Source organism: Macrosteles quadrilineatus, unplaced genomic scaffold (genome assembly GCF_028750875.1).
Source record: "Macrosteles quadrilineatus isolate MER2022 unplaced genomic scaffold, UCM_ALF_1.0 Scaffold_1__1_contigs__length_201487025, whole genome shotgun sequence".
NCBI classification, from domain to species: Eukaryota; Metazoa; Arthropoda; class Insecta; order Hemiptera; family Cicadellidae; genus Macrosteles; species Macrosteles quadrilineatus.
This window is the reverse complement of record NW_026542594.1, coordinates 27,872,931-27,897,155: the sequence shown is the minus strand read 5'-3', so window position 1 is coordinate 27,897,155 and position 24,225 is coordinate 27,872,931. Positions and strand designations below refer to the sequence as shown.

The following is a 24,225-nucleotide window of genomic DNA, read 5'->3' as shown; positions in this document are numbered from 1 at the left end:
GTCTAAGGAAAAAGTCGGCCAAAGTCACTTACAAGACTACAAGATCGCGCCACTCATCCTACACACATCTCCATTCATACTTGGCTTAAAATACCTACTTTATATGGTCGCCATTTCATCGAAAAGTATTAAAGTAAAGTACCTTCCAGTACTGCTGTTGTGAGATGATTGACAGACAGTAAACCCTTCAAGACAGTTAAACAAATTAAGCTTGTCATGGCTTTGGCCGTCTGGAGTTTGTTAAACTCACCTGTGTCCCATTTAAGTTGGGTAATTTATATCGGAATTGTGGGAGTGAGTCGATTTTGGAGCTGACCCGAGCTTTTGCCATCACAAGAGCTGTTCAATAATTCGCCGCAACCGCATTTGTTATCACAATTTCACTTCGACCGCAGGGAATCATCACAAATTCGCTATGACCGCAGAAGATGCTAATGATTCTGCTGTGATTGCAGGAGATGTTTACTATTTCATGTAAGTGGATCGCGACCTTGAGACATCACAATTTTAAAACAATCAATTCTTATATATAATTCTATAAGACAAAATCTTTACCAGAAAATTTTGGACGTCTGGTAAGTTGCAGAAAAGTGGGAGGGGTCTTAAATTAAAGGTCTTGACCCCAGGGACTCGGGAAAAATAGCAGAATTTCCATAAAGTTTCCAGAAAACGAGATATAACGTAAAATGTTCTCCATAAGAATAGCATTAGAAGCCATTTTCTGCTAATTTGTGTTTACTTCATACAGCTGATCGTGATTTATCATCAAGCCAGTACGCAATGTTAACATTTGGATTATACTTATTTGCCAGTAAGTTTAGCAATGTACTATATTAAACCAGGGATAACGTTACCTATAATAATTAAGACTTTTAAGTTACGTTATATAGAATATGGAAATATATTATTTTACTGTGAAACTTTTCAAACTTGTGTTTAACAAGAAATAACCACATTGAATAAATAATTAACGAGCTACCTTAATAAACCAGTATTTATTCACAACCAATTATATGTTTGCTGCCTTTATAGTGTGGCCTTGCTTTAGCAGAGTTAAATCTATGTAGTGATTCGAATGATTTATTGAAAATAACATCAACAAAGACAAACAACAAACTGTTTTTGAACGACATGCTTTTAGGCGAGGTGTTATTATTGACGTAGATTTTTGTGGGCTTCACTCACCTTTATTTGAAACGTCGGACCTTGATGCTGTGGACGATTTTGTATTGTATATATGTGTGTTTATGTGTGTTTTGACGAGTCCCGGACATCACAAACAAAAATAAAGGTGAGTGAAGCCCACAAAAATCTACGTCAAAAACAACAAACTGTTTTTTACACAAAAGATATGGCATATATACAGGGATATCTATTCTGACACATAGATAATATATTTCTTTGTTTGTTTAAATATTAGAATAATTTGTTTTATATTATTGAGCATTTTAGGGACTTATGTCCCTACAAGCCACTAGTGAATCAATACTTCCCTAAGCAACCCTATTTTCATTTTGGCTTAAGACCCCAAGTTAAACTGTGTGATTATAATTTAATTCATGCTTGCTGACTAGATAGTCATACTCTGCCAGCTTTTGAATTGTTACACCCAGACTTGGGAAAGTTACTAAAAAATGTAACTGATTACAGTTACAAGCTACATGTTCAAAAAGTAACTGATTACAGTTACAAGCTACATGTTCAAAAAGTAACTGATTACAGTTACAAGCTACATGTTCAAAAAGTAACTGATTACAGTTACAAGTTACATGCTTCTTGTAACTGATTACAGTGTCAAGTTACATGCTCTATTTTCAAGGGATGTGATCTCTGAAATCGGAAATAAAATTCAATTTTTTTTTACCAAACCGATATGCTCAGAAAGTTTATAACGTATTTGGTTTTGCCTATATTACAGACGATTGAAAAAAATTAAACTAAAATAAAATAATATCTATTAATACAATACAATATCTGAATTATCTGGGCGATCTTGAGTCTGCTAATATACATTTTTACTGTTGAACCAAAATGGAATAAACAATTCAAGCATAATTGTTTAAAATTATTGATAGAATTCATGATCTATAGCAATCAGATTTTTAAAGCGTTTTTAGGTAACCCTCAACAAATAACTACTAACTAAAAATACAACAGTCATTTTGGTACATAAGACCTTCCACACTTTGAATATAAATACTGTAAGAGGAAAAACAAGAATTTAAAAAAGCGTTGGTCCAAGACCACTGGAGATTCAATGTAGTTTTGGCTTTTGACAGGCTGGATAGGGATGAAGAGAAGGTAATTCAAGTAGCCTAGTTTAGTTCATTGATGGTAGTGTCTCGCAGAAACTGCTTTGTGCTTAGATAATAGAATATAATGTGCTTGTAACTATTTTATCTTTAATCATAAATCAATAAATGAGGATTTATTTTGTTTATTCTTAGTTCCTTAATTTGTAAAAATATTTTTGTACAGTTATATCATAAGACATCTTTAAGACAGGCTTCATTTTTATCTATAATGAAATTAAAAAAATATATATATTTAAAAATTTAGTTTTCATTATTTTGAAAACCTCTTTAAAACAGTACAATTAATACTGTATAGAGTCTGTGTGGTTTAAACATATTTATATATAAAAAAAACAATGTTTAGTACAGCAATCTTGTTATAAATTTTAGAATTTCGGTAAACAAAAAATTCAGCCGTAGGGTCTTGGCCTAGGCCTACCTAATTGCTGTGATTCAAGTCAGAGCTACATTAAAACTTGTATTCACCAAGAATATATATACAAAATTATTGCATAATACAAATCAAAAGTAGGCTTAACTAAACGTTTCAGCAAAATATACCCACATTCTAGGATTGACTGGAACGTTATTTGTATTTGTATATGTTTCTTATCCTTGATAAAAGTATTTTCTCCATGCTGCGAAGTTTGTCACAAAATTGTGTCATAAGGTTATAAAAACTAGCCATGCGCCGTGCTTTATTGATGTGTACTTTGACTTTAAAAGGCAGTATAATTCACTACTCTATTTTTTAAGTTCACCCATAATCCTAGGATTTTTTTATGTTCATCAAAATTCACGCATAATTGAATGTTTTTGAACTACAGTATAACTAATAAAACTTCGTGACAACTGAACAGATAAACATATAAAATAGACCTTAGGCCTATATAAACCAAAACAGACTGGAAGCACAGTCACGGACCACAGTGTCAGGAATGTCACTCACTATTCATGTTGTAGCCGGGGGCCGCTGGTTGGGGTGTTGATGGGGGTTAATGGTATGGTATGGAGGAGGGAATTCGGGTAATCAGGAGGGAATAAACAGGGTAATGCAATAGGTTAGGAGTAGGTGTGTCTGGACCAAACTTAATATAAGCGTGCTGAATCTGCTACCAATAAAATTAGGAAGATTGCTGGGGACCAGAGGGACGGAGACCTTTTACCCAGATCAGAACACTTGCCTAGCCAGCTTTGATTTGCACTAATTGAACTAACTATTTAAATATTGACCTATCCTTCCAACTATGAACTGAACTTGGATAATTTCTTACTAATATTGATGAGTGAGGGAAATAATATGTAAATTGAATACTGAATGGCTAATATGTATGAATTTGATTGATAATTGCTAAGCTACATTCTGGGAACATGTGGTTTAGTTTTTCATGTTTGAAAAGGTTGGTTGCAGAAGGCAACCAACCGAATGAGTTGTGATTTCCTACATTTCAATGGTCGGGTGAGCCAGAAGGGCTCCCCGCTTGTTACCTGACTTAGCCAACCATAATTGGTACTTATATCTATCTACATAACTATACTAATTGTAACTTATCAGTTTCGAGTCACGGTCCTGGAAATTGGTTCATGTGTCGGTTTTTTGATGCCGAAGTTGAAGAGGGAGATCAGCCAAGAAGGGGGACAAGAGTAGGAAGGTGGGATAGAGCGTTGATGCAGTCGCGGCAGGCAACGAGATAGTCATGCAGCCCGGCTTCGCGAAATGCACACACTATGTAAAAACCCATATTGATTTTGAGAGAAAAGAGATCTACTAGAAAAATATTCCATGAGCCTCTTTTTAACCAAAGTCTCAAAAACTTTAGCTACAGTACTTATAACGGAGATAGGCCTGTATGATGAAATTTTAGATAAACTTCCAGACTTATGAATCGGTACTACCGATGCTATCTTAAACCTGTCTGGGTAGACACCTTGATCCAAGGAAATTCTAATTATTTTACATAACAATGGGGTGAATACATCTAAGTTATCCTTAATTATAAAAATATTAATACCATCTATCCCAGCACTAGCCTTATTTTTTAAAGATTTAACTATATCTACAATGTCTGACTCGATAAATACAAAATCTCTAATAAAAATATCATAAGTACACAAACACAAACATATCACAGCCAAAGTTCTCATGTTTTAATTCAGGTACAATTTGTGTAAAATAATCATTAAATTTATTTGCAATAACTTTCTCACTGCCACTACATTCAATAAGGACATCATCTATCTCAAAACTAGATAAATTACTTTTATTACTTCTAATTATTTTTTTTTATAACACTCAAATAAACCTTTGAATCCCCAATTAGACCTCTCAATCAGACTAGAGTAGTAATTTTTCTTAGCTAACCTAATTTTTCTTGTCACCAGCCTGGAAATGTTTTTATATTGCATTTTCAACTGAACATTGTTTTTATCTTTTGAAACCATACTATGAAGTTTGTATTAATTAATTCAGACAAAAACAAACTAATTCCGTAATGATCTGTTATACCTATTTTATCAACAATATGAACAAAAGCAATTCTTTTTGTATTTCTTTTTAACAAATGGTCGATACAAGATACACTATTATTTATCTCCCTAGTAGGCTGATTAATTAAATTAGTAAAACCATATGCAGAAATTAAGTTAAGGTAATCAGATTTAGATCCAGAATCATAAATCTATGTTAAAATCTCCAACAAAAATTGTAGGGTCATTTGATTCTAATAACAAATTTTCAAAATCAGATTTGAAATTATTATAACTGTGTTTACATTGACCCTTGTCTCTGTACGATGTACTGAATTTACATTTTGTTATTTGGGTGATGACTGATGCAAAAATAACGACATAAGCACTGATGCACATTTTTTTATCAATAGTTATCAGTATGGGGGAGGAATGAATATGTATTTAGTTTGAAGCAAGTTTAAAATTTGGGAGTGATTAAATAAATAAGGTAAACATTTACTTTTTTTCTAACATTTCTTGACTTTAAATAGTCGATTTTGACTTGCGGTATACCTGGAAAAAGTGTTATATCAGTCTGGAAAAGCCAGGGAATTTTATTTTCCAAATTTAGTACCAACCCTGTCATGGTAAGAACTCGACCAGAAACCAAATTAGTTTTTCCTTTTGATGTCTTCAGTAGAGGCCAAAAAGCACTATCAATTCAAATTAATGTACATAATATTAATTTATATGGGTTTGTGTGTGTGTCTGTTAGCATTAATTCAACTGATTTTGATTAAATTCTATACAAATGTCTAAACCTACATTTACTCAAACAAGTTCGCTAACCAGCATGATCAGACTAAGGGTTCGTATGGGTAAAAATTTGTACTACCCCTTTTTGACTCCCAAAATATAATAGTTCTGCAATTTATTTCTTAACTATTTGGTAGAGCTTAAAAAATATATAATTTAGGAAATAGAATTGTTGTACGTTTAATGGTTGTAGAGAACTTACTGTTGTAGTTTGCTTGTTTATGTATGTATTTTGATCAAGTTTCAAACAAAAATTTATATTTCAATTCACCCCCGCCGCAGCAAACCTGCAGACTTACCGAATTTCCATTTGCCTGTTTTGATTCTCAATTCTCACTTAAATGGATTTATTAAATTACATTAGGTTTTAACGAGTACCTAGGTTTGCTGCTACCAGGGTGTTTAATATATAGCTAATTTGCTGCTATAAAGTGTGTTTTTTAGTATAATATTATTAATAGCTTGATATAAAACATATCCATAAATAACCAAACTACAACAGTTTACTTATTCTGCATAAGAATAACATAGGATTTTTAAATTTAAATTTTTTTTTATTTTCTCTACAACCAATAACAGTACAAAAACACTTCAATATACTAAATTATTTGTTTTTTAAGGTCTTTAGTTTTGACTGTCAAAAATTAGATAAACCAATTTTTACCCCATACAGCACCGTTCCCATGGTCCGATCATGCCGGTTCGCGAACTCTTTCAAGTTTATCCCGCCCTACATCTTAAAGCCAAATATCATCAAAAGCAGGCAAAAATTACTCTTGTTATTGCGTTTACAGACGTAAATATATTTACACGTATAACAATTTTAATGAATAGTGTTTTTTGGCTTCTTAGGGACATTAAAAAGAAAAAGTATATCGGTCCCGTGTCCAGGTCCCACCTACGGTAATAGCTACTTCCCTATTTGCTAAATTTGCTAAAAAACACTACTACCTCCCAGCTAACTTCTAGTACTAGATAAAATTCATGTTATTTAAATGTAAAACTATCTTGTCAATTTTAAAGGAATATTTTACTGAAAATCCAACCAGATAAATGGAAATTTGCTTAGTCTGCAGGTTAGCTTTGGCAGGGGTATTTTCGGTTAACCGACATTTTGGAATTCTACAAGGTCATTGAAAAGGGTAAAAATAATTAATGTTTCTTGGTAAAAAACTTGTATTAAGTAACTTTTTATAAGCATAAGTTAGCATTAATAGTTTACATCACTTGTCGTGTGTTGTATATATATAGCATAAATACATTTGAAGTGTGATGAGTTTAGGGGCACTCCACTATAAAACCTTACAAATATATACTCCTGGCTTTCACAACAAAATACTCATCGCAAACAGGTCCTTGCCAATGATGAGACATCAGTAGTCACTTCAGTCAAATATGCCTGCTTAATTTAACCTTTGTATTTATTCTTCTCATCATCATCTAAAGTTTTAAGAGCCAATATATCAATCTCAGTCTTGGTCTCATCACCACAAGTACTCACACTATTGGAATATTCTTGAGATTTTCGTAAGCTCCAGCTGGGACATAAATGTAGTTTCAACTTTTGTAAAACATCACTTTTGCAAACAAAGAAGAAGAAGATCGCCAGTCCCTGAAATAAATGTGTCAATATAAATATCTGCTGTATGAACATGTTATTTCTTATATGGTCTGGGCTGTATTTTGTTCCTGTGTGGTGAAGTTTTCTTCTATAAAAATTATGCAACTCAATTTAAACCTTTCCTAGTGTAAAATTAAGTGTTCATAAATTCTACTAGATAATCCTTATTAAAAATGCTTTATTTATAAAGGCTATAATTTTGCCAAAAGTGATTATCATCAGGGACACGTTTGTTGTGGCTGGAGGGAGGCTAGTCGCTTCTAGTAGGAAAATTCTCTGGCTGTTCATATTAGGGAGAAGGGCTGTGCAAATAAATTCTGTTTACCTCTGTGTGCCTCTGTTTACAGTTAGGCTTCAATTTTCTTTGCAAATTGATATAAAATAATAAAAATAGTTGCAGGCTCATTATTCTCTAGTGTTCTCTTTATTAGTAATTCACAAATATATATTTTATTTACATTAACATTTAAGCTGTTTCACACTCACAACCAACATAACTATGTAAAATGCTACTGAGCAATAATTGAACTTGTATGTGGTGTATGTCATTAAGAGGAAGACCTTGAAAAAAATAAAATTTCAAGGCTTCCCTTTCGAGTGGGCATCAAGGGAATTTCAGGTGGGCAGAACAAAGGCAAAAAGGAACGTAATGATGCAAATGTGCTTGCGAGATTTGTAGACCATATGCTGTATCATCAGCAACAAAGTTTCAATACAAAGTCCAAAGTGTGAAATACTTCGGTAAAGTATTTTCTCGAAAAGGTTGTGTGGACTACAAGACCAGGACCATATTAGAGCAAACGTAGGTCTGGAAAGCCCTAAAAGAATTGCAACGGTTGCTGGGAATGTTTAATTTCATCAGAAGTTTTATTCCAAAATGGCAGAAATAACTAGTCCTTTGAGAGAACTGTAACGAAAAGATATAGCGTTTTTGTGGATACCTAACACGAGGAAGCGTTATCTAAACTGAAGGAGCTGATCAGTAATTCACCGGTTCTTGCTTACTTTGATGATAGTAAGCCAATAGTATTACAGTACAGTGTGATGGCTCTAAATACGGAATGGATTTCCCTATTTCAAAATGGTCATCCTGTAATAATATATATGTAGATCAAAAAGCTTTACAAACAGAAAAGGGAATGTTAGGAAGCTGTGAATATGTTGAAAGGTACCATATTGTACCGTATAGAATATTGCAAATAATCATAACGCCAGGCTTCAAAGAATGCAAGTTGGTTAAGTATGTCCTTAAAGTAAAATATGTACCAGGTAAAGAGATGTATGTTGATGATTGTCTTTCAAGATCATTTTAAAAATAAAATAATATGATGATCCTGAACTGTTAAGCCTACGATATATCGCAGCAATCTGATTGCACCAACAAATCGTTGCGATGAATTGGACATTGATGTTCTGTCCATATGCAACAATTTTTTGCCCCAACTTTTACGCAATTTGTTGGTCTTTTCTCAGTTGTGATCAACATGGAAGAGATACTATTGTGGTCCCTGTATGTAATTTGTTTGTCAAAAGTAGCGAGAAAGAGATGACGCAAACCAAGAAGTAAGTGGTGTCGTTCTTGGCTTCTCAGGAGTTCTTGGCTTTCGCATTTCAGAGTACTGAGAAAGTTGAGAGATGAACCCAACGACTGGCGTACAATTTGAAAATGACAGAAAACTGTCATATGTCATAAGGCTCTATACCGGTTGAGGCTACTGACCAAGAGAACTATGAAGAGGGCACAATTGCACTGGGTTTCAAGCAGATGATCACAGCGATAAGTTGAAACGCTCTCTACACGTTCCAACCTGTCGATCCAACCACGAAATCAAATTTTTCATAAACTTTCCAACCCTGATATATTGCAGCAATCTTCCATCCACACGCTCCGATTATCGTAACGATATTGTTGGTAACGTTCAAATCGCTGCGATATATTGTTCATATGTGAGAAGGTGTGTAGACGGGCCATTAGAAGTTGTTCGTTATTTGAGTAAACATAAGCAAGTTTTAGAAACTATAAAATCTGAAATTCCCAGTGTAAAAAAAATGATGAGACTCTCAATTGTGTTGTTAAATATGTTCAAGACAGTTGGCCAGATGATGAGCATACTATTCCAAGCCATGTGACAATTTATCTCCAGTTTAGAGGCTGGTTAACATTTGATGACAGGCTATTGTTTTTAGATCATAAAATTGTTGTCCCTGATTGTTTGAGAAGTAAGATATTAAATCTTCTTCACATATCAGGCTATCATATATGGGTATTGCAAAAATTCAACTTAAAGCCAGAATTACAGTTTATTAGCCAAACATTATCGCAATATTGAGCATATCATTAGTAAATGTACTGTGTGTGAGCATTATATGTCTAACAACATCAAGGAACTTATTCTGCATTCAGTACCTATTTGAGAATCTATTGAGAAAGTTGCAGTAACACTGTTTTGAAACTTAGTTTTGTAGATAGGTGACTTCCCTTATTCTAGGCATACTACTATGTTCTGTGCCGTGATTTCATCGTAGTAAATCCAGTTTTAATGAACGAGACTGTGAGCTATTTTAATACCTAAAGTGAAAATACAACAAAGGTGACAAGATGATACCTACACATATCGTTCCTTAAATTTTAAATGATTTATTTTGGTAAAAACAACTTTAACTCTTTCAGATTTCCCCAACCTCATTTTCCATCAAACTAATAAGCTATGTTTGACTGAGTCACATCATATAATCGTCGAGATTTGTTACATCTTCTGTACTATTACTTACCTGTAAAGTATTGCACAAGTCAGTGACCAGCCAAAATGACTCGGGGCCGCCGATGAGAAAAGATAGAATATCCAAAGTCCAATTAAGACCCATGACGATGAATAGTTTCAGATACAGATAAAACCTGAAACAGTATGTATTTTAAAATTTAAATCACATTGAGTCATTACTGTACCAGTATTCTATAAAGTTTGTTGTGTGACTATAAGTATTTAGAGTCTACCTGGTCTTCAAATTGTCAAAGGTGAGTTGTTTTATATTGGGTAAGAGTCATATAGTCTTGGATTGGATCAAGTATCATTAGTTATTTATAAATATAAAACAATAAGTAGCTGTAAAGTGTGTTATATTTCCAATGATTCTTTTTCTTCAACAATTATTGGAATTATATGCCGAGTGTGTAAGAGGTTTTGATTGTAATTTGTTAACACAATTTACACTAAACTAAATTTTACAATGGTTCCAAACAATAAATACTAACTCACTATTTCAACTAACTACGCTTGGGTTTTTATTTGACTTATGTATTTGTTACTGTGGTAAACAGCTAGGTCTCAGACCCGTTTTTGACCCCGTCAACGCCCTAGGCACATTCAATAGTAGCGCCCCATTGCAATACAGGGTGTCAACCAACCGGGAAAACCAGGGAATCCGTGAATTATGCGTGAGTTTTTTTTACCGAGAATTATGCATGACCTTTGTATTTCTACCTAGAATTTTCAATTTACCACAATCGCGCATGACAACAGTGACGTATCCGTGACAGCAGGAGACGATATTATGTCTACACACCGCCACGAGGGATGGTCAGAATTCTCTGCCATCGCAGAAGACGATGATGATATCTACCTACAGTCAGGAGGGGTGATCAGAATATTGCTGCGATCATGGAAGACTATGGTAATGTCCACTTGACTGCGGGATATTATTAACATTTTGGCGCAATCGCTGGAGACAATTACTATGTTTTCACGTCAGCGGGAATCGATAACGATCTCTAAGGCAGTGATGATCTCCACAAGAGTGCGGGAGGTGATCATCATTTTGCCGCAAGAGCGGGAGGCGATTACTATGTCCACACGAAAACGGGGGACAATATAATGATGTCTACACGGCCGTGGGAGACTGTTACGATCTCTAAGGCGGTGATGGTCTCCACAAGAGTGCGGGAGGCAATTATCATTTTGCCGCAATAGCAGGTGGCGATTACTATGTCCACACAAAAGCGGGGGACAATATAATGATCACTATGCTTAGTGGCACAGGATCACTTATTGAATAAAATTGATTATATTACCTGTCCGTCAGTGATCCTATTGTGGTCTTAGGCGACCGGTTTCGGGATTAAAATCCCATCATCAGGTGGTTAAAAAATGTCATGTCACTCAAGCTGAGGTCGTCGGTGATCACAAAAGCTCACACATAAAATACGAAAACACTGATTGACATTATGTACAACGTTACTGGCCAGTGTAGGACACTACGATGCGGCACGGGTAGATGCGTGGTTGTGAGTGATAAATAGGATAACTGACGGACAGGTGACATAAACCATTTTATATACAGGGTGTCTAGTAGTCGGGAAAATCGGGAATTAGTATTGAATTTCAAAACGGTCTTAAAAAGTCGGGAATTAGTGTTTAAGAAGTGTTTTATTTATTTATCAATTAAAATTTTTAATGTCATTCCTGTTTCTGTAAAGCAGAGTAGGTCATTTAGTGTTTTTAAGAAATCTTTGAAAAAGTGGCTATTAACCAAGTCATATGATGAAATAGAACAGTTGTATTCTTAATAATATTAGTAAGTAATGTCTAGCTCAATGTATTTGCTTTATCTTTGTAAGTATCTGTATTTCAGAGTCTGGGTTTTCATTGTTTCCTTCAATTTCTTAAAATGTTCTCATTATTATAGTTACATACTTTTCGTTTTACTTCCTAGATATTGGTGAATTTTGTTTTCTTTGTTGTCTTTTCTACAAAAGTTATTGGACTAAAGGTAAATTTAATTTATAATTCATTTTGTTACCCTTTTCAGAGAATTTTTTTGTTATTGTTAAGTATTAGTTGAGACTCCCGCCCACACACAGAAGTTTTAATCTTCTTTGGGTGTGTATATTTCTTCGCAAGTTGAAGCAAACTGTTTTTATTTAATTAATTAACAATAAGTTTTTATTACATTGTAAAATAATTTGTTTTTTATAGATCTTTGTAATTTTATTGTATTACTTGTGGAGAAATAAAGATTTATTATTATTATTATTATTATTATTTGATTTCAAAGTCGGGAATTTTCATGATTTTGCCGCGGTCGTCGTCTTGCGTTTACGTAACCGCAAAAGATGATGATGTCTACACGGCCTCGGGAAATTTTCACAATTTTGCCGCGATAGTGGACGATGACGTTTCCGAAACCACGAGAGACGACGATGACGTTTTTGTGACAGCGGGAGACGACGATGATATCTGCTCGGCCGCGGGAAATGTCCATGATTTTGTCGCGATCGCGGACGACGACGATGACGTTTCCGTGACCGCGGGAGACGGCGATGATATCTGCTCGGCCGCGGGAAATGTTCATGATTTTGTCGCGATCGCGGACGACGACGATGAGGTTTCCGTGACCGCGGGAGATGACGATGATATCTGCTCGGTTGCGGAATCATCGGTCGCGAGACATAATATAATGATGTCTCCACGGCTGCGAGTGGTGATTAGAATTTTGCCTCATTCGCGGTAGACAATGATAATCTCTTCACGACCGCTGAATATGTTCACACAGTATATTGCCGGGAAGACAATAATCATGTCTACAAGACCGCAGAAAGTTGTCAAAATTTTGCTGCAATTGCGGGAGACAATTACGATGTCTACACGGTCGCGTGGGATTATCAGAAGTTTACCTCAATCAGGTGTAAATAGTACTACCAATTTTTTTCCAAATTTTTAGCACCCACCAAAAAAGCCAATTACCTCACCCCCCCCCCCCCCCCTTGTGCACATGCCTACCGTGCCTATTCGCATTGTTTCTCTAGCAAAGGGGATAGTGTTAGTGTGGTTAACAGCTACATCTGATGTATGGAATTTTTTTCTTTAGCCAGGAGACGTGTGGTGTCGGTGTGGTAAACAGCTAGGTTTGATGCAAGGCATTGTCTCTAGCAATGTAGACGTGTAGTGTTAGTGTGCTAAGCAGCTATGTCTGATGTATGGCATTTTTTCTTTAGCCAGGAGACAAGTGGTGTTGGTGTGGTAAACAGCTAGGTCTGATGTAAGGCATTGTTTCTCTATCCAGGAGACGTTTAGTGTTGGTGTGGTAAACAGCTAGGTCTGATGTAAGGCTTTGTTTCTCTATCCAGGAGACGTTTAGTGTTGGTGTGGTAAACAGCTAGGTCTGATGTATGGTGTTGTTTCACTAGCCAAGGAGACGTGTAGTGTTGGTGTGGTAAAAAGCTATGTCTGATGTATGGCATTGTTTCGTTATCCAGGAAACGTGTAGTGTTGGTGTGGTAAACAGCTAGGTCTGATGTAAGGCATTGTTTCTCTATCCAGGAGACGTTTAGTGTTGGTGTGGTAAACAGCTAGGTCTGATGTAAGGCATTGTTTCTCTATCCAGGAGACGTTTAGTGTTGGTGTGGTAAACAGCTATGTCTGATGTAAGGCATTGTTTCTCTATCCAGGAGACGTTTAGTGTTGGTGTGGTAAACAGCTAGGTCTGATGTAAGGCATTGTTTCTCTATCCAGGAGACGTTTAGTGTTGGTGTGGTAAACAGCTAGGTCTGATGTAAGGCATTGTTTCTCTATCCAGGAGACGTTTAGTGTTGGTGTGGTAAACAGCTAGGTCTGATGTAAGGCATTGTTTCTCTATCCAGGAGACGTTTAGTGTTGGTGTGGTAAACAGCTATGTCTGATGTAAGGCATTGTTTCTCTATCCAGGAGACGTGTAGTGTTGGTGTGGTAAACAGCTAGGTCTGATGTAAGGCATTGTTTCTCTATCCAGGAGACGTTTAGTGTTGGTGTGGTAAACAGCTATGTCTGATGTAAGGCATTGTTTCTCTATCCAGGAGACGTTTAGTGTTGGTGTGGTAAACAGCTAGGTCTGATGTAAGGCATTGTTTCTCTATCCAGGAGACGTTTAGTGTTGGTGTGGTAAACAGCTAGGTCTGATGTAAGGCATTGTTTCTCTATCCAGGAGACGTTTAGTGTTGGTGTGGTAAACAGCTATGTCTGATGTAAGGCATTGTTTCTCTATCCAGGAGACGTGTAGTGTTGGTGTGGTAAACAGCTATGTCTGATGTATGGCATTGTTTCGTTATCCAGGAAACGTGTAGTGTTGGTGTGGTAAACAGCTAGGTCTGATGTAAGGCATTGTTTCTCTATCCAGGAGACGTTTAGTGTTGGTGTGGTAAACAGCTAGGTCTGATGTAAGGCATTGTTTCTCTATCCAGGAGACGTTTAGTGTTGGTGTGGTAAACAGCTATGTCTGATGTAAGGCATTGTTTCTCTATCCAGGAGACGTTTAGTGTTGGTGTGGTAAACAGCTATGTCTGATGTAAGGCATTGTTTCTCTATCCAGGAGACGTTTAGTGTTGGTGTGGTAAACAGCTAGGTCTGATGTAAGGCATTGTTTCTCTATCCAGGAGACGTTTAGTGTTGGTGTGGTAAACAGCTATGTCTGATGTAAGGCATTGTTTCTCTATCCAGGAGACGTTTAGTGTTGGTGTGGTAAACAGCTAGGTCTGATGTAAGGCATTGTTTCTCTATCCAGGAGACGTTTAGTGTTGGTGTGGTAAACAGCTATGTCTGATGTAAGGCATTGTTTCTCTATCCAGGAGACGTTTAGTGTTGGTGTGGTAAACAGCTAGGTCTGATGTATGGCATTGTTTCTCTATCCAGGAGACGTGTAGTGTTGGTGTGGTAAACAGCTATGTCTGATGTAAGGCATTGTTTCTCTATCCAGGAGACGTTTAGTGTTGGTGTGGTAAACAGCTATGTCTGATGTATGGCATTGTTTCTCTATCCAGGAGACGTGTAGTGTTGGTGTGGTAAACAGCTATGTCTGATGTAAGGCATTGTTTCTCTATCCAGGAGACGTTTAGTGTTGGTGTGGTAAACAGCTATGTCTGATGTATGGCATTGTTTCTCTATCCAGGAGACGTGTAGTGTTGGTGTGGTAAACAGCTATGTCTGATGTAAGGCATTGTTTCTCTATCCAGGAGACGTTTAGTGTTGGTGTGGTAAACAGCTAGGTCTGATGTATGGTGTTGTTTCACTAGCCAAGGAGACGTGTAGTGTTGGTGTGGTAAACAGCTATGTCTGATGTAAGGCATTGTTTCTCTATCCAGGAGACGTTTAGTGTTGGTGTGGTAAACAGCTAGGTCTGATGTATGGTGTTGTTTCACTAGCCAAGGAGACGTGTAGTGTTGGTGTGGTAAACAGCTATGTCTGATGTATGGCATTGTTTCGTTATCCAGGAAACGTGTAGTGTTGGTGTGGTAAACAGCTAGGTCTGATGTAAGGCATTGTTTCTCTATCCAGGAGACAGCACCATAGACTGAGGGTCCAATTCCCACCTTGATCTGGTCTGGTGTGCAACTCATGGACCCTTAGAGGGATCCTTAGGTCACCTAATCATGGCACTTAAAAACAATGAAAAAAAAACTTACCTGGCAGGATTTTAAAATATTTATGCTCAAGATGAGAAGAAACAGAAACACCCAGTAAAACAGGCATAAATTTATTAAATGAATGGTTAATCCACAGAGTGCAAAGAATTAACATTATGCTCTGGCTAATTTTTAAATGAACCAAAGTGTAACGATCGTTAACTATAAACTAATTCATACGATTGTGTTTAATATTCTTATTCTTATTGAGGGGAAATACTCCTATAGGCCTTACAACAATATTTAGTCATTAATTTTTTTGGTTTGTGTAATTTTAATTAACGATATTCAAAATTAATTTTATTATAAAATGCACTAATTGAGTAAAAACTGTTATTACCTGACTTTTTCACGACCCTTCTTGGTGTAAGAGTGTAATGTCAGTGCTGTTGAGACGAACATGTACAAGTTGTGGACTAGTATGACACCAGAGGGAATGTAGAAGTAGAGCAATGCTGCCTTCCATTCTGGAACAATCACATACATCTCACCTATCTGGTCCCCTCTTCACTCAAGCCATCTTGTTCAAACTTAATATACAGTATTAAATTAGTTTGGAATTACGTTCAATCACAAAACACACAAAACAAACTATTTATACCAGTCTAAAAAATATGTGTAAAACAAAACCCATTCTAGCCATGGTACCTCACCTGGATAAAATCTATCAAGATTAAAGATATAAATTGTTTAAATCCTTCAATCACCTCTATCTTGGTAAAGTTAACGTCAAATACCAACCTGCAAACCAGCACTTGGCTTTGCCAAAGTCAGGCTTGATGATGGAGTCAGGGATGCTTGGAGCTAAGTCTATAGCAACCGAGATAGTTACAATAACTAGTGGCATTCCCCAGGCATACAGGGAGTACAACAGGAACTTCTTATGATCCATTCCTTTTTTACCCCATCTGGCAGGTCTTCGTCCACTAAAAAATACTGTGTGTAAGAAATGTTACGACCCCTGACTGTGGTTAGATACACTATTACTATAGCATGTTATAATTGTGGTTAGTGCCTTTGCACAAAAGCGTATACATTAATTAAATCAATCATGTAAAGAAAGCACAAATTTATATTTTGAAAAGTTGAAACTGGTCTATTTTATTCAATATTATAGAGCTGGGTAGAATTAACAGTTTGAGGTGGTGATGTAGATATTGATATGATATTAGGTAAATTTATCATTATTTAGTTTTTTTGTTTTAGGCTAGCCAAGAGCAAGAAAGAAGAAAGTGCCCCATCTTGGCCTGTGTAAATAAAGAGTTTTTAATTCTGTCCCAGAACTCATTGTGCATTTTGAGGGATTTTTAAAATTATTAAAGAAACTTGTTCTTTACTGGCACTTTACAGAAATGTTTCATAATTTTCATAGTCCACATTATGTTACACTGAGTGAGATTTTGAAATAATTTTACATAGCAGCAGCTATAAACACTGGTAAACATTTCACAATTTTTCACCAGTACAGTACTAGTGAGCAAAATACTCATCAAAGAGAGCAAATCTCAGCGTTCCATTAGTACATTTCTTACTATATACCACAGGGGTTGGGGAGTGAGCTGTTCTAGTGGCTTGACACTTCGGTCCATGAGGTCCCGGGTTTAAATCCTGCCAAATCATCACTGGATTTATCCAAGTGATAATGCCGCAACCCGTAGGTCTAGCCTGAAGTATGTAATGTGAAAAACAATCCCAGGCTCATCATCATAGGAAAAAATTATATATACCCTTTATCCCAGGAAGCATAAAAAAGTAATTATTCAAAAGAACAAATTGCTTAGCAGTAGACAACTATTATAAGTCACCCTTGATGTCATTTTTTGTTATGGACTTGATTTGGGTAAGCATTGCTCAAACAAAATTTAGTTTCATTTGCTTCAGTTGTAAAACTATATTGTATTAGTGAAAATTGCAGACTAGTAGAACTGTGGTGTACTAAAACCATGTCTATGAGAGAAGTAATTACTTGTGATATTAGTAATAGTATTCTGTCAGGCAATGTACTGGAAAGGGCTCTGTACAGTTCTGTGTTATTACTCATTGTATAGTACTTTTTACAAACCTATGTGTAAGTTATATAGGTACTTAAATCCTCTACAGTGAGTTGTTGTCGATTAAAAAGTAGGAGAATGTATGAATTTTAATTTATTTTAAACTTTTTTGTGCATATTTTTTGGTACATGGAACTAAACATTGTGATTGTTCTCATTGCAGTCATGGATACTGTACTGTTTTGGACGATGAGTAGCAAATTATAAGGTTTTCATCTATGTATTATAAAATTGAGGAGGTGTCTGTCTTCGACTAAAATACTGAACTGATACAGCCAAAATTAAGCACAAAGATGGTCCCCATATCTAGGAATGTCATAGGCCTATTCACTTCCCTGAGTTCCTTCCGGGCTACGTCCCTTGGATGTCCGAAGATCCATTAGCCTCGAAGGACTCTTAAGGGTTAAGATGTTTTACTATTTCATACAATGGACTTGAGGAACCAAAATTTATTCAGCCTTCTACAGCCCCTCCCCGTTGCAAAGTATGGGTATAGCCAAGGCATAGCGGCTAGTTAATACATAAAATCAATGTAAATAATTATATTTTAACTTAACTTACCTGAATGACCACCAGATATCAAAAGACATGACGTTTAACCAGAAAGAGCCAGCCAAGAACGTGAACTGAATCATAAAAGCTGAAAATTAAAATGCATTGTCAATTCTGTTCAATATGAAATGTAAAATAAAAATTTTCTTTTTTTAGAATTCGAGTAATATTGTTTAATAATCTCATGTACAGCGCTAGAGATTGAAAGATTGACAGGTCCGCTTTTATAAATTAGCCTGGGCTCCTAGAAGTTTTGGGTTTGTTGAGGGCGGGCAAGTAACAGAAAATATTTATGACTCATCACTGCCACTACTTTCATTTTTCTACTTGTTTTTATTAATTCCATTTTTTCATTACTCAATGTCTGTTCCTTTTGTTCAATCGCGTGAGAAACATTTTATCAGTTGGCTAATGAATAAGGCTATTGTCATGTTTTTGGATCTGATCCTTTAATTTACACTGCTAAATCACATTCTGGCCACTCAGAGAAACCTATGAGATTATCGAACAACCAAGTGGCAGTTAATTCAAATGGAGGGTGAAAAAATATTTTTGAATATGAAAAATTATACAAAAAGTCCCTAAAATAAAATAGTAGCCTAGTTTGTGAATTAAAAACATTGAAGCATATTGTGTACCGAAAGTGATGTAACACTATTAATAAACGTTGATAATACCAGTAACTAGTGTGCTAAACATATAGGAAAATCCAATCATGTAAAGTATATTAAAAGTTAAACATGTTTTTTACATCTTAAACAATAAAAAAATCAATTGGATTCAATACGTTTTGAAAACTAATCCATTTTAATTTGTTAAACCAAAGATTACACATGTGCCATTGTTCGTTTATTCATATCAAAGGGGGGAGGGTCTTGCTTGGGCCCATAGCGTGTCACGTTGGCTTGAAGATGGAACATTCTCTGTCAGGGCTGATGTGCCACCGGTGAGGAGCTTGATGGAGGAGACCAACGACCATCGTAGAAGATAGAGTATATAAGTTAGTTATTTATGGGTTACACCTCATACCAGACATTTTGCTATTTGTGTTTTATTTAGGAAAAAAATGGTGTATAAACATTTCATTTTGCATTCAAAGGATATGGAAAACATAAAGTTAACAAATTCAACCAGTAAATAATCCTTGGGGCTCCAAACTGTTTTAAAGTTATTGAATAGCAGGGTTAATGTTTAATCTGTTGAGAGCACAATAAAATGAATGATAATACAGTTGGCTTTTGCTTTTGTAATACAGTAACAACTTTATATTTTGCACTATCGGCCCCCAAAACAGTTATCATAACAATTCCTCCTGGGTCTTTGTCAGAGGCATTTGAAATTATAGTCAAACACTATAAACAACTTGAATTACAACACTATTAGGTGAAAGTGGTTCAAATCCAAAGAATTGTTGATAATGTGCTGGTGGATTGAACCTGCCCCCCTCACACTGACATCACCACCATGGCAACACACACAATATTCTTTTCATATTCACACTTGTTTGAAATATTCCACGTTTGAATATTTACTTGCAATAATTTTATTTTATTGAGCGGAGCGAATCGAAGCTTTTTGGGATCGACTTTAATGCAAACTTTCTAACACATTAACTCAATAACGGCTGAACATACTTTAGTCAATCTTACCAAAGTTGTTTTGTCAAAGGTTTGGAAGGTTTAGACGAAACTAATTTCGATTTTTGATTACGCCTATATAGTTTAAAAGTAACTCTTTTAAATTTAACATTAGCCTTATGGGGTAACATGATAGTTACAGAATAACGACGTACATGTAAACAAAACAAAGAATCGTAGCATATGTTAAAACCAAGCCACGACCTAAACACAGTACAAAGAAAAAAAAAATCTGATGATGACCATTGATCAAATAATACAGAGAAAGTCTTAATGTAAACATTAAGTAGCATCTAAGTCGAAATTTGGAAACGACCACTGATCGAATAGGTACAGTATTTTACAGATTTTATTTACGTAGGTAAGTAAAGTTATAACAAATAACATTGATCTTATGTTATCTAAATAGGCTATTATGGACATGCTTTCTTATTATTTACTTTGAAATATTTTTGATATCATCGTGCTGTCAACACACTTGTATTGATTGTTGTGTTGGCAACGACTTGAGGTATATTATTGCCCAAGAAGGATGATTTGTTGTGTGTATTTTGTGTATTTTTTGCGTTTTTGTTTTACAGGAAAATACCTAATTCACAGGGTGTTTGGTCAAAAATTTGATGTCTTATTTTTTGTTATTGTTCAATTGTACTAAAAATTAGAGATACAAATATATAAGAAAAAATATTTATTTTGAATATTAAGCGAGATATGGAGCTTGAAAGTAGTAAATTTTTAATCTTTGGTACCAGTTCACAGGGAGAATGGGTAATGCGATTCTCACCAAAATTTGCATTCAGGTGTGGAAAAATAAGATAATAATCACTAGCTATTTAAAATAAAAAAATAAAAAATAAAATATTTTTTATTTTTTATAATTTTTTTAAAAAATAAAAAAAAATTTAAAATAGCTCTTTGTTTTTGGGAAAAATGTATCTGTATGTTGGAATTAAAAAAAATGTGATATGTTAACTCGTTTGGGCTGTGAATTCGTACCTTTGATGCCTTGCGCTGTCGGAGCACTACTCGTTGAGAGTGTGTACACTAACACCGGGGCTTTAGAATACAACGATAAACGTATTCTTTCAATGTTAAAGGATGTTAATAATTACGTGATGTTAAAGTATTCTAAAGCCCCGGTGTTAGTGTACAAACTCTCAACGAGTAGTGCTCCGACAGCGCAAGGCATCAAAGGTACGAATTCATAGCCCAAACGAGTTAACATATCACATTTTTTTTTATTCCAACATACAGATACATTTTTCCCAAAAACAAAGAGCTATTTTTAAATTTTTTTTAAATTTATTTTTTATTTTTTTAAAAATTTATAAAAAATAAAAAATAAATTTTTTTTTAATTTTTTTTAATTTTAAATAGCTAGTGATTATTATCTTATTTTTCCACACCTGAATGCAAATTTTGGTGAGAATCGCATTACCCATTCTCCCTGTGAACTGGTACCAAAGATTAAAAATTTACTACTTTCATGCTCCATATCTCGCTTAATATTCAAAATAAAACATTTTTTCTTATATATTTGTATCTCTAATTTTTAGTACAATTAAACAATAACAAAAAATCAGACATGAAAATTTGCGACCAAACACCCTTAAAGCGTCATATTAAGGATAATTTCAGAATGCATTCTCAAAAAATGTCTGATATTTGTAAAAAATGAAGACGAACAATAAACACCCGAAACGCACGAACAACTACTTCCTGCAATGTTTTGAGATAGTTGAATGTAGAACACTTGCTTGAAAACAGCTTTTCATAATTATGTTAAATGTACAAAATTTTTGAAAACAAACCTCATAAGAAATGGTGACAGCTATTCGTGTAATTCTCTCAAAGTAGGAAAGTCTTTAAAAAGTTGCATCTGCTAATCGTATGGATCCATGCAGGATTATTTCTGCCTGAATTGCAAAATCTGGCCAAGATTGAGAAAATTTCGATTGGGTTAGGTTCGAGGTCGGGTTCAACCAGAACTGTATAGGTTCACCAGATTACATTAGCAATCAAACACAGGAAAAATATCGATATACAAAGGAAATGTATGTAATGTCCACATCTTTACTTATAAAACTTGTTGTAGATGTTGATAGTTCTTAGCGAAACTGATAATTTAAATTGATGAAATATTTGTATTTTCTATTATATCCATAAAGGTTTGTATTTATTGCTTTATAAAAAAAGAAACATAATTGCTCCGCTCAACTGGCTTTCACTGATATGAAAGCAATCCTAGTATAAACTGTTTAGCCAACTCCATTTTCATGATCATTAGATCTTTGAGAGTCCAGACTGTAAATTCTGGTCAAACCAAGAAAATCAAAAACATGTAAGTAAAATTGTTTACTTACTCATGAATTTGAACAGAGGGTGTTTTTGGCCTCTGGGGACCTCAAAACAAAAAAGTAAATCGGTCCTGGGTCCAGGTCTTACTATGAGTACCACGGTAACAGCTTATTCCCTATAAGGGATAGAAGACTTTAGAATTTAATAACATCTTTAAAAATTCAATTATCTAAGATGGGGACGCCACTATGTGCGTATTTTAACCCAAATATGAGTGAAGGATGAGTGGCGCGATTTAGTGACTAAGGCCGACATGTTCCTTAATATTTATGTTTAAGAAATTAAAGTAGCATTGAGTCAATATTTTCTACCCACTGCCTGCGATCGTTTTGAGGTTTATACGTTAGGCCTTTGTCATTTTCACAATGGATAAATTTTGTAGTGTTAGTCAAATGTTTCATTTGATTTCTCACATTAGAGTGCCAATGTCAGTTTTCTCAGTTTTGGAAAACATTTTAAGGTGTGGTGTATTTATTCTTGGGGGTTATACTTTTCCTAGTATATTATGTGGATTTCCAACATGCGAGTTGTAAAATCAATCTTTAAGTCAGTTTTCATTAAGTTGTTAAGAGTACCTACTTAAAGCCTAGCCGTGCTAACTCCTAAACAAATACCGTACAATACTACAAATAAAATATCTAATCTCATAGTGCCCTGGTTATTTAAAATACAATCACTTCGGTATTTTAAAAATATTTTGGAATGGTCAATAAATCTTTAGCGGCTGTTTGAAATTGACATTGCTCTTATGCGGGCAAATCCATGACACCCGTTAGCCTCCAAGGACCCTTGGAAAACAATTAAAAACTACAAAGACAATTTCTGATCTGATAGCGTCCTAGATTTTCAAATTACAATCACTTTAGTATTTAAAAAAAATATTTTGGGATGATAAATAATTCTGTTTAAAATTAAACTGTTTAAAATTAAACTGTTTAAAATTAAACTGTTTAAAATTAAACCAAGATGACCGCTACATCAAAATTCTTAAGTTATATTAACAACAATATTTTGAACAATAGTCAAGTCAAACCAAGCACAAAATGTAAAAAAAAACTTACCTATAAACACACACCAGCAGTCTTCTAAAACACCCCCCTTGAGGTAAGCTATTGTAAGGCCGATGTAGGTCAACAGCAAACATGTACATTGACACACCAAGCACTTGCCATGGAGGTTCCGCAGGGCCGGCAGTATAGAGTACACTACGATAGTGATCAATAGACAGGGCATAGAGATAATCATTCCCAGGGGATACAAAAACTGCTGTGCTCTCGTCACCTCATCCCCTGCAGAATCAGGGAGACATACAAACGTCCGGATCTCGTCACTTCCATTCATAGACTCCAGGCAGTAGTTGGATACCTCCAGGTGATCACTGTCCATGAAGTTGATTCTACCGTCGACCAGCAGATAGTGTTGGTCTCTCTCGTCCTCCGGATCCAATATGTATTTGCCGGGACTACACACGTCTCCGTAGAGCAGGCGGAAGTGGTCTCGGTCGACATCCACTCGTTTTCCAGGCGCTTCGTGTACAGGGAGAGAAAAATTTTCGAACGGGGAGGGCTCCGGATTGTGCACACATTTAGCGCGACTCCCGGGGACTCGGACATAATACTCGTCTTTATCACAACACTTCCTGACACAAGGGTGTAACATACACAAACAGCCACGATGAGTACCGTTCAGGGTAAAGTGGTGACCCGAGGGGTAGAGATCGCCGTCGTTCTCTATTGAGCCGTTCTCGTGGAAGATCGGGTTGGAGAGAGCTACACTGTGATTCTCGTGGCAAGGAGTATCCAGCGGTCGGTTGGCTCTTATGTGAAACACCAAAGGTACACCAACGACGGCGATCAGGAAAAGGAAACAACAAACTGCGATGGAGACTCGACCCATTCTCTGGCAACAAACTCCGCTCCGTCCTGTGTTGCCTGGCACACTGCACTGAAGTAAGTACTGTAGGCTACTGTACTGTGGTGTGGTAAGTAGGAGCCGGAGAACTGAGAAGTGACATTTT

At 35.6% G+C, this 24,225-nt stretch overlaps 2 protein-coding genes across 3 annotated transcripts in view; one reads left to right on the top strand and one right to left on the bottom strand.

The window, feature by feature from the left end:
* LOC129005709 (geminin-like) overlaps positions 1–16,949 on the top strand; it is a 40,973-nt gene extending 24,024 nt beyond the window's left edge. Inside the window, exon 6 of one of the 2 annotated variants that reach the window (XM_054434692.1) lies at positions 16,817–16,949. The gene's annotated coding sequence lies outside the window, so the exon portion shown is untranslated. Of the gene's footprint in view, positions 1–6,634; positions 6,660–16,816 lie in introns of those variants that run through there. The other variant, XM_054434701.1, reaches the window with a different exon arrangement.
* Positions 6,717–24,225, bottom strand: LOC129005704 (probable G-protein coupled receptor Mth-like 3). The gene is made up of 6 exons (XM_054434670.1): positions 23,270–24,225; positions 18,223–18,301; positions 16,352–16,536; positions 15,951–16,077; positions 9,952–10,075; positions 6,717–7,170 (listed from the first exon to the last, which is right to left on the bottom strand). Exons 1-6 carry the CDS (start codon positions 24,102–24,104, stop codon positions 6,967–6,969), a joined length of 1,554 nt encoding a protein of 517 aa, XP_054290645.1. The 5' UTR covers positions 24,105–24,225; the 3' UTR covers positions 6,717–6,966.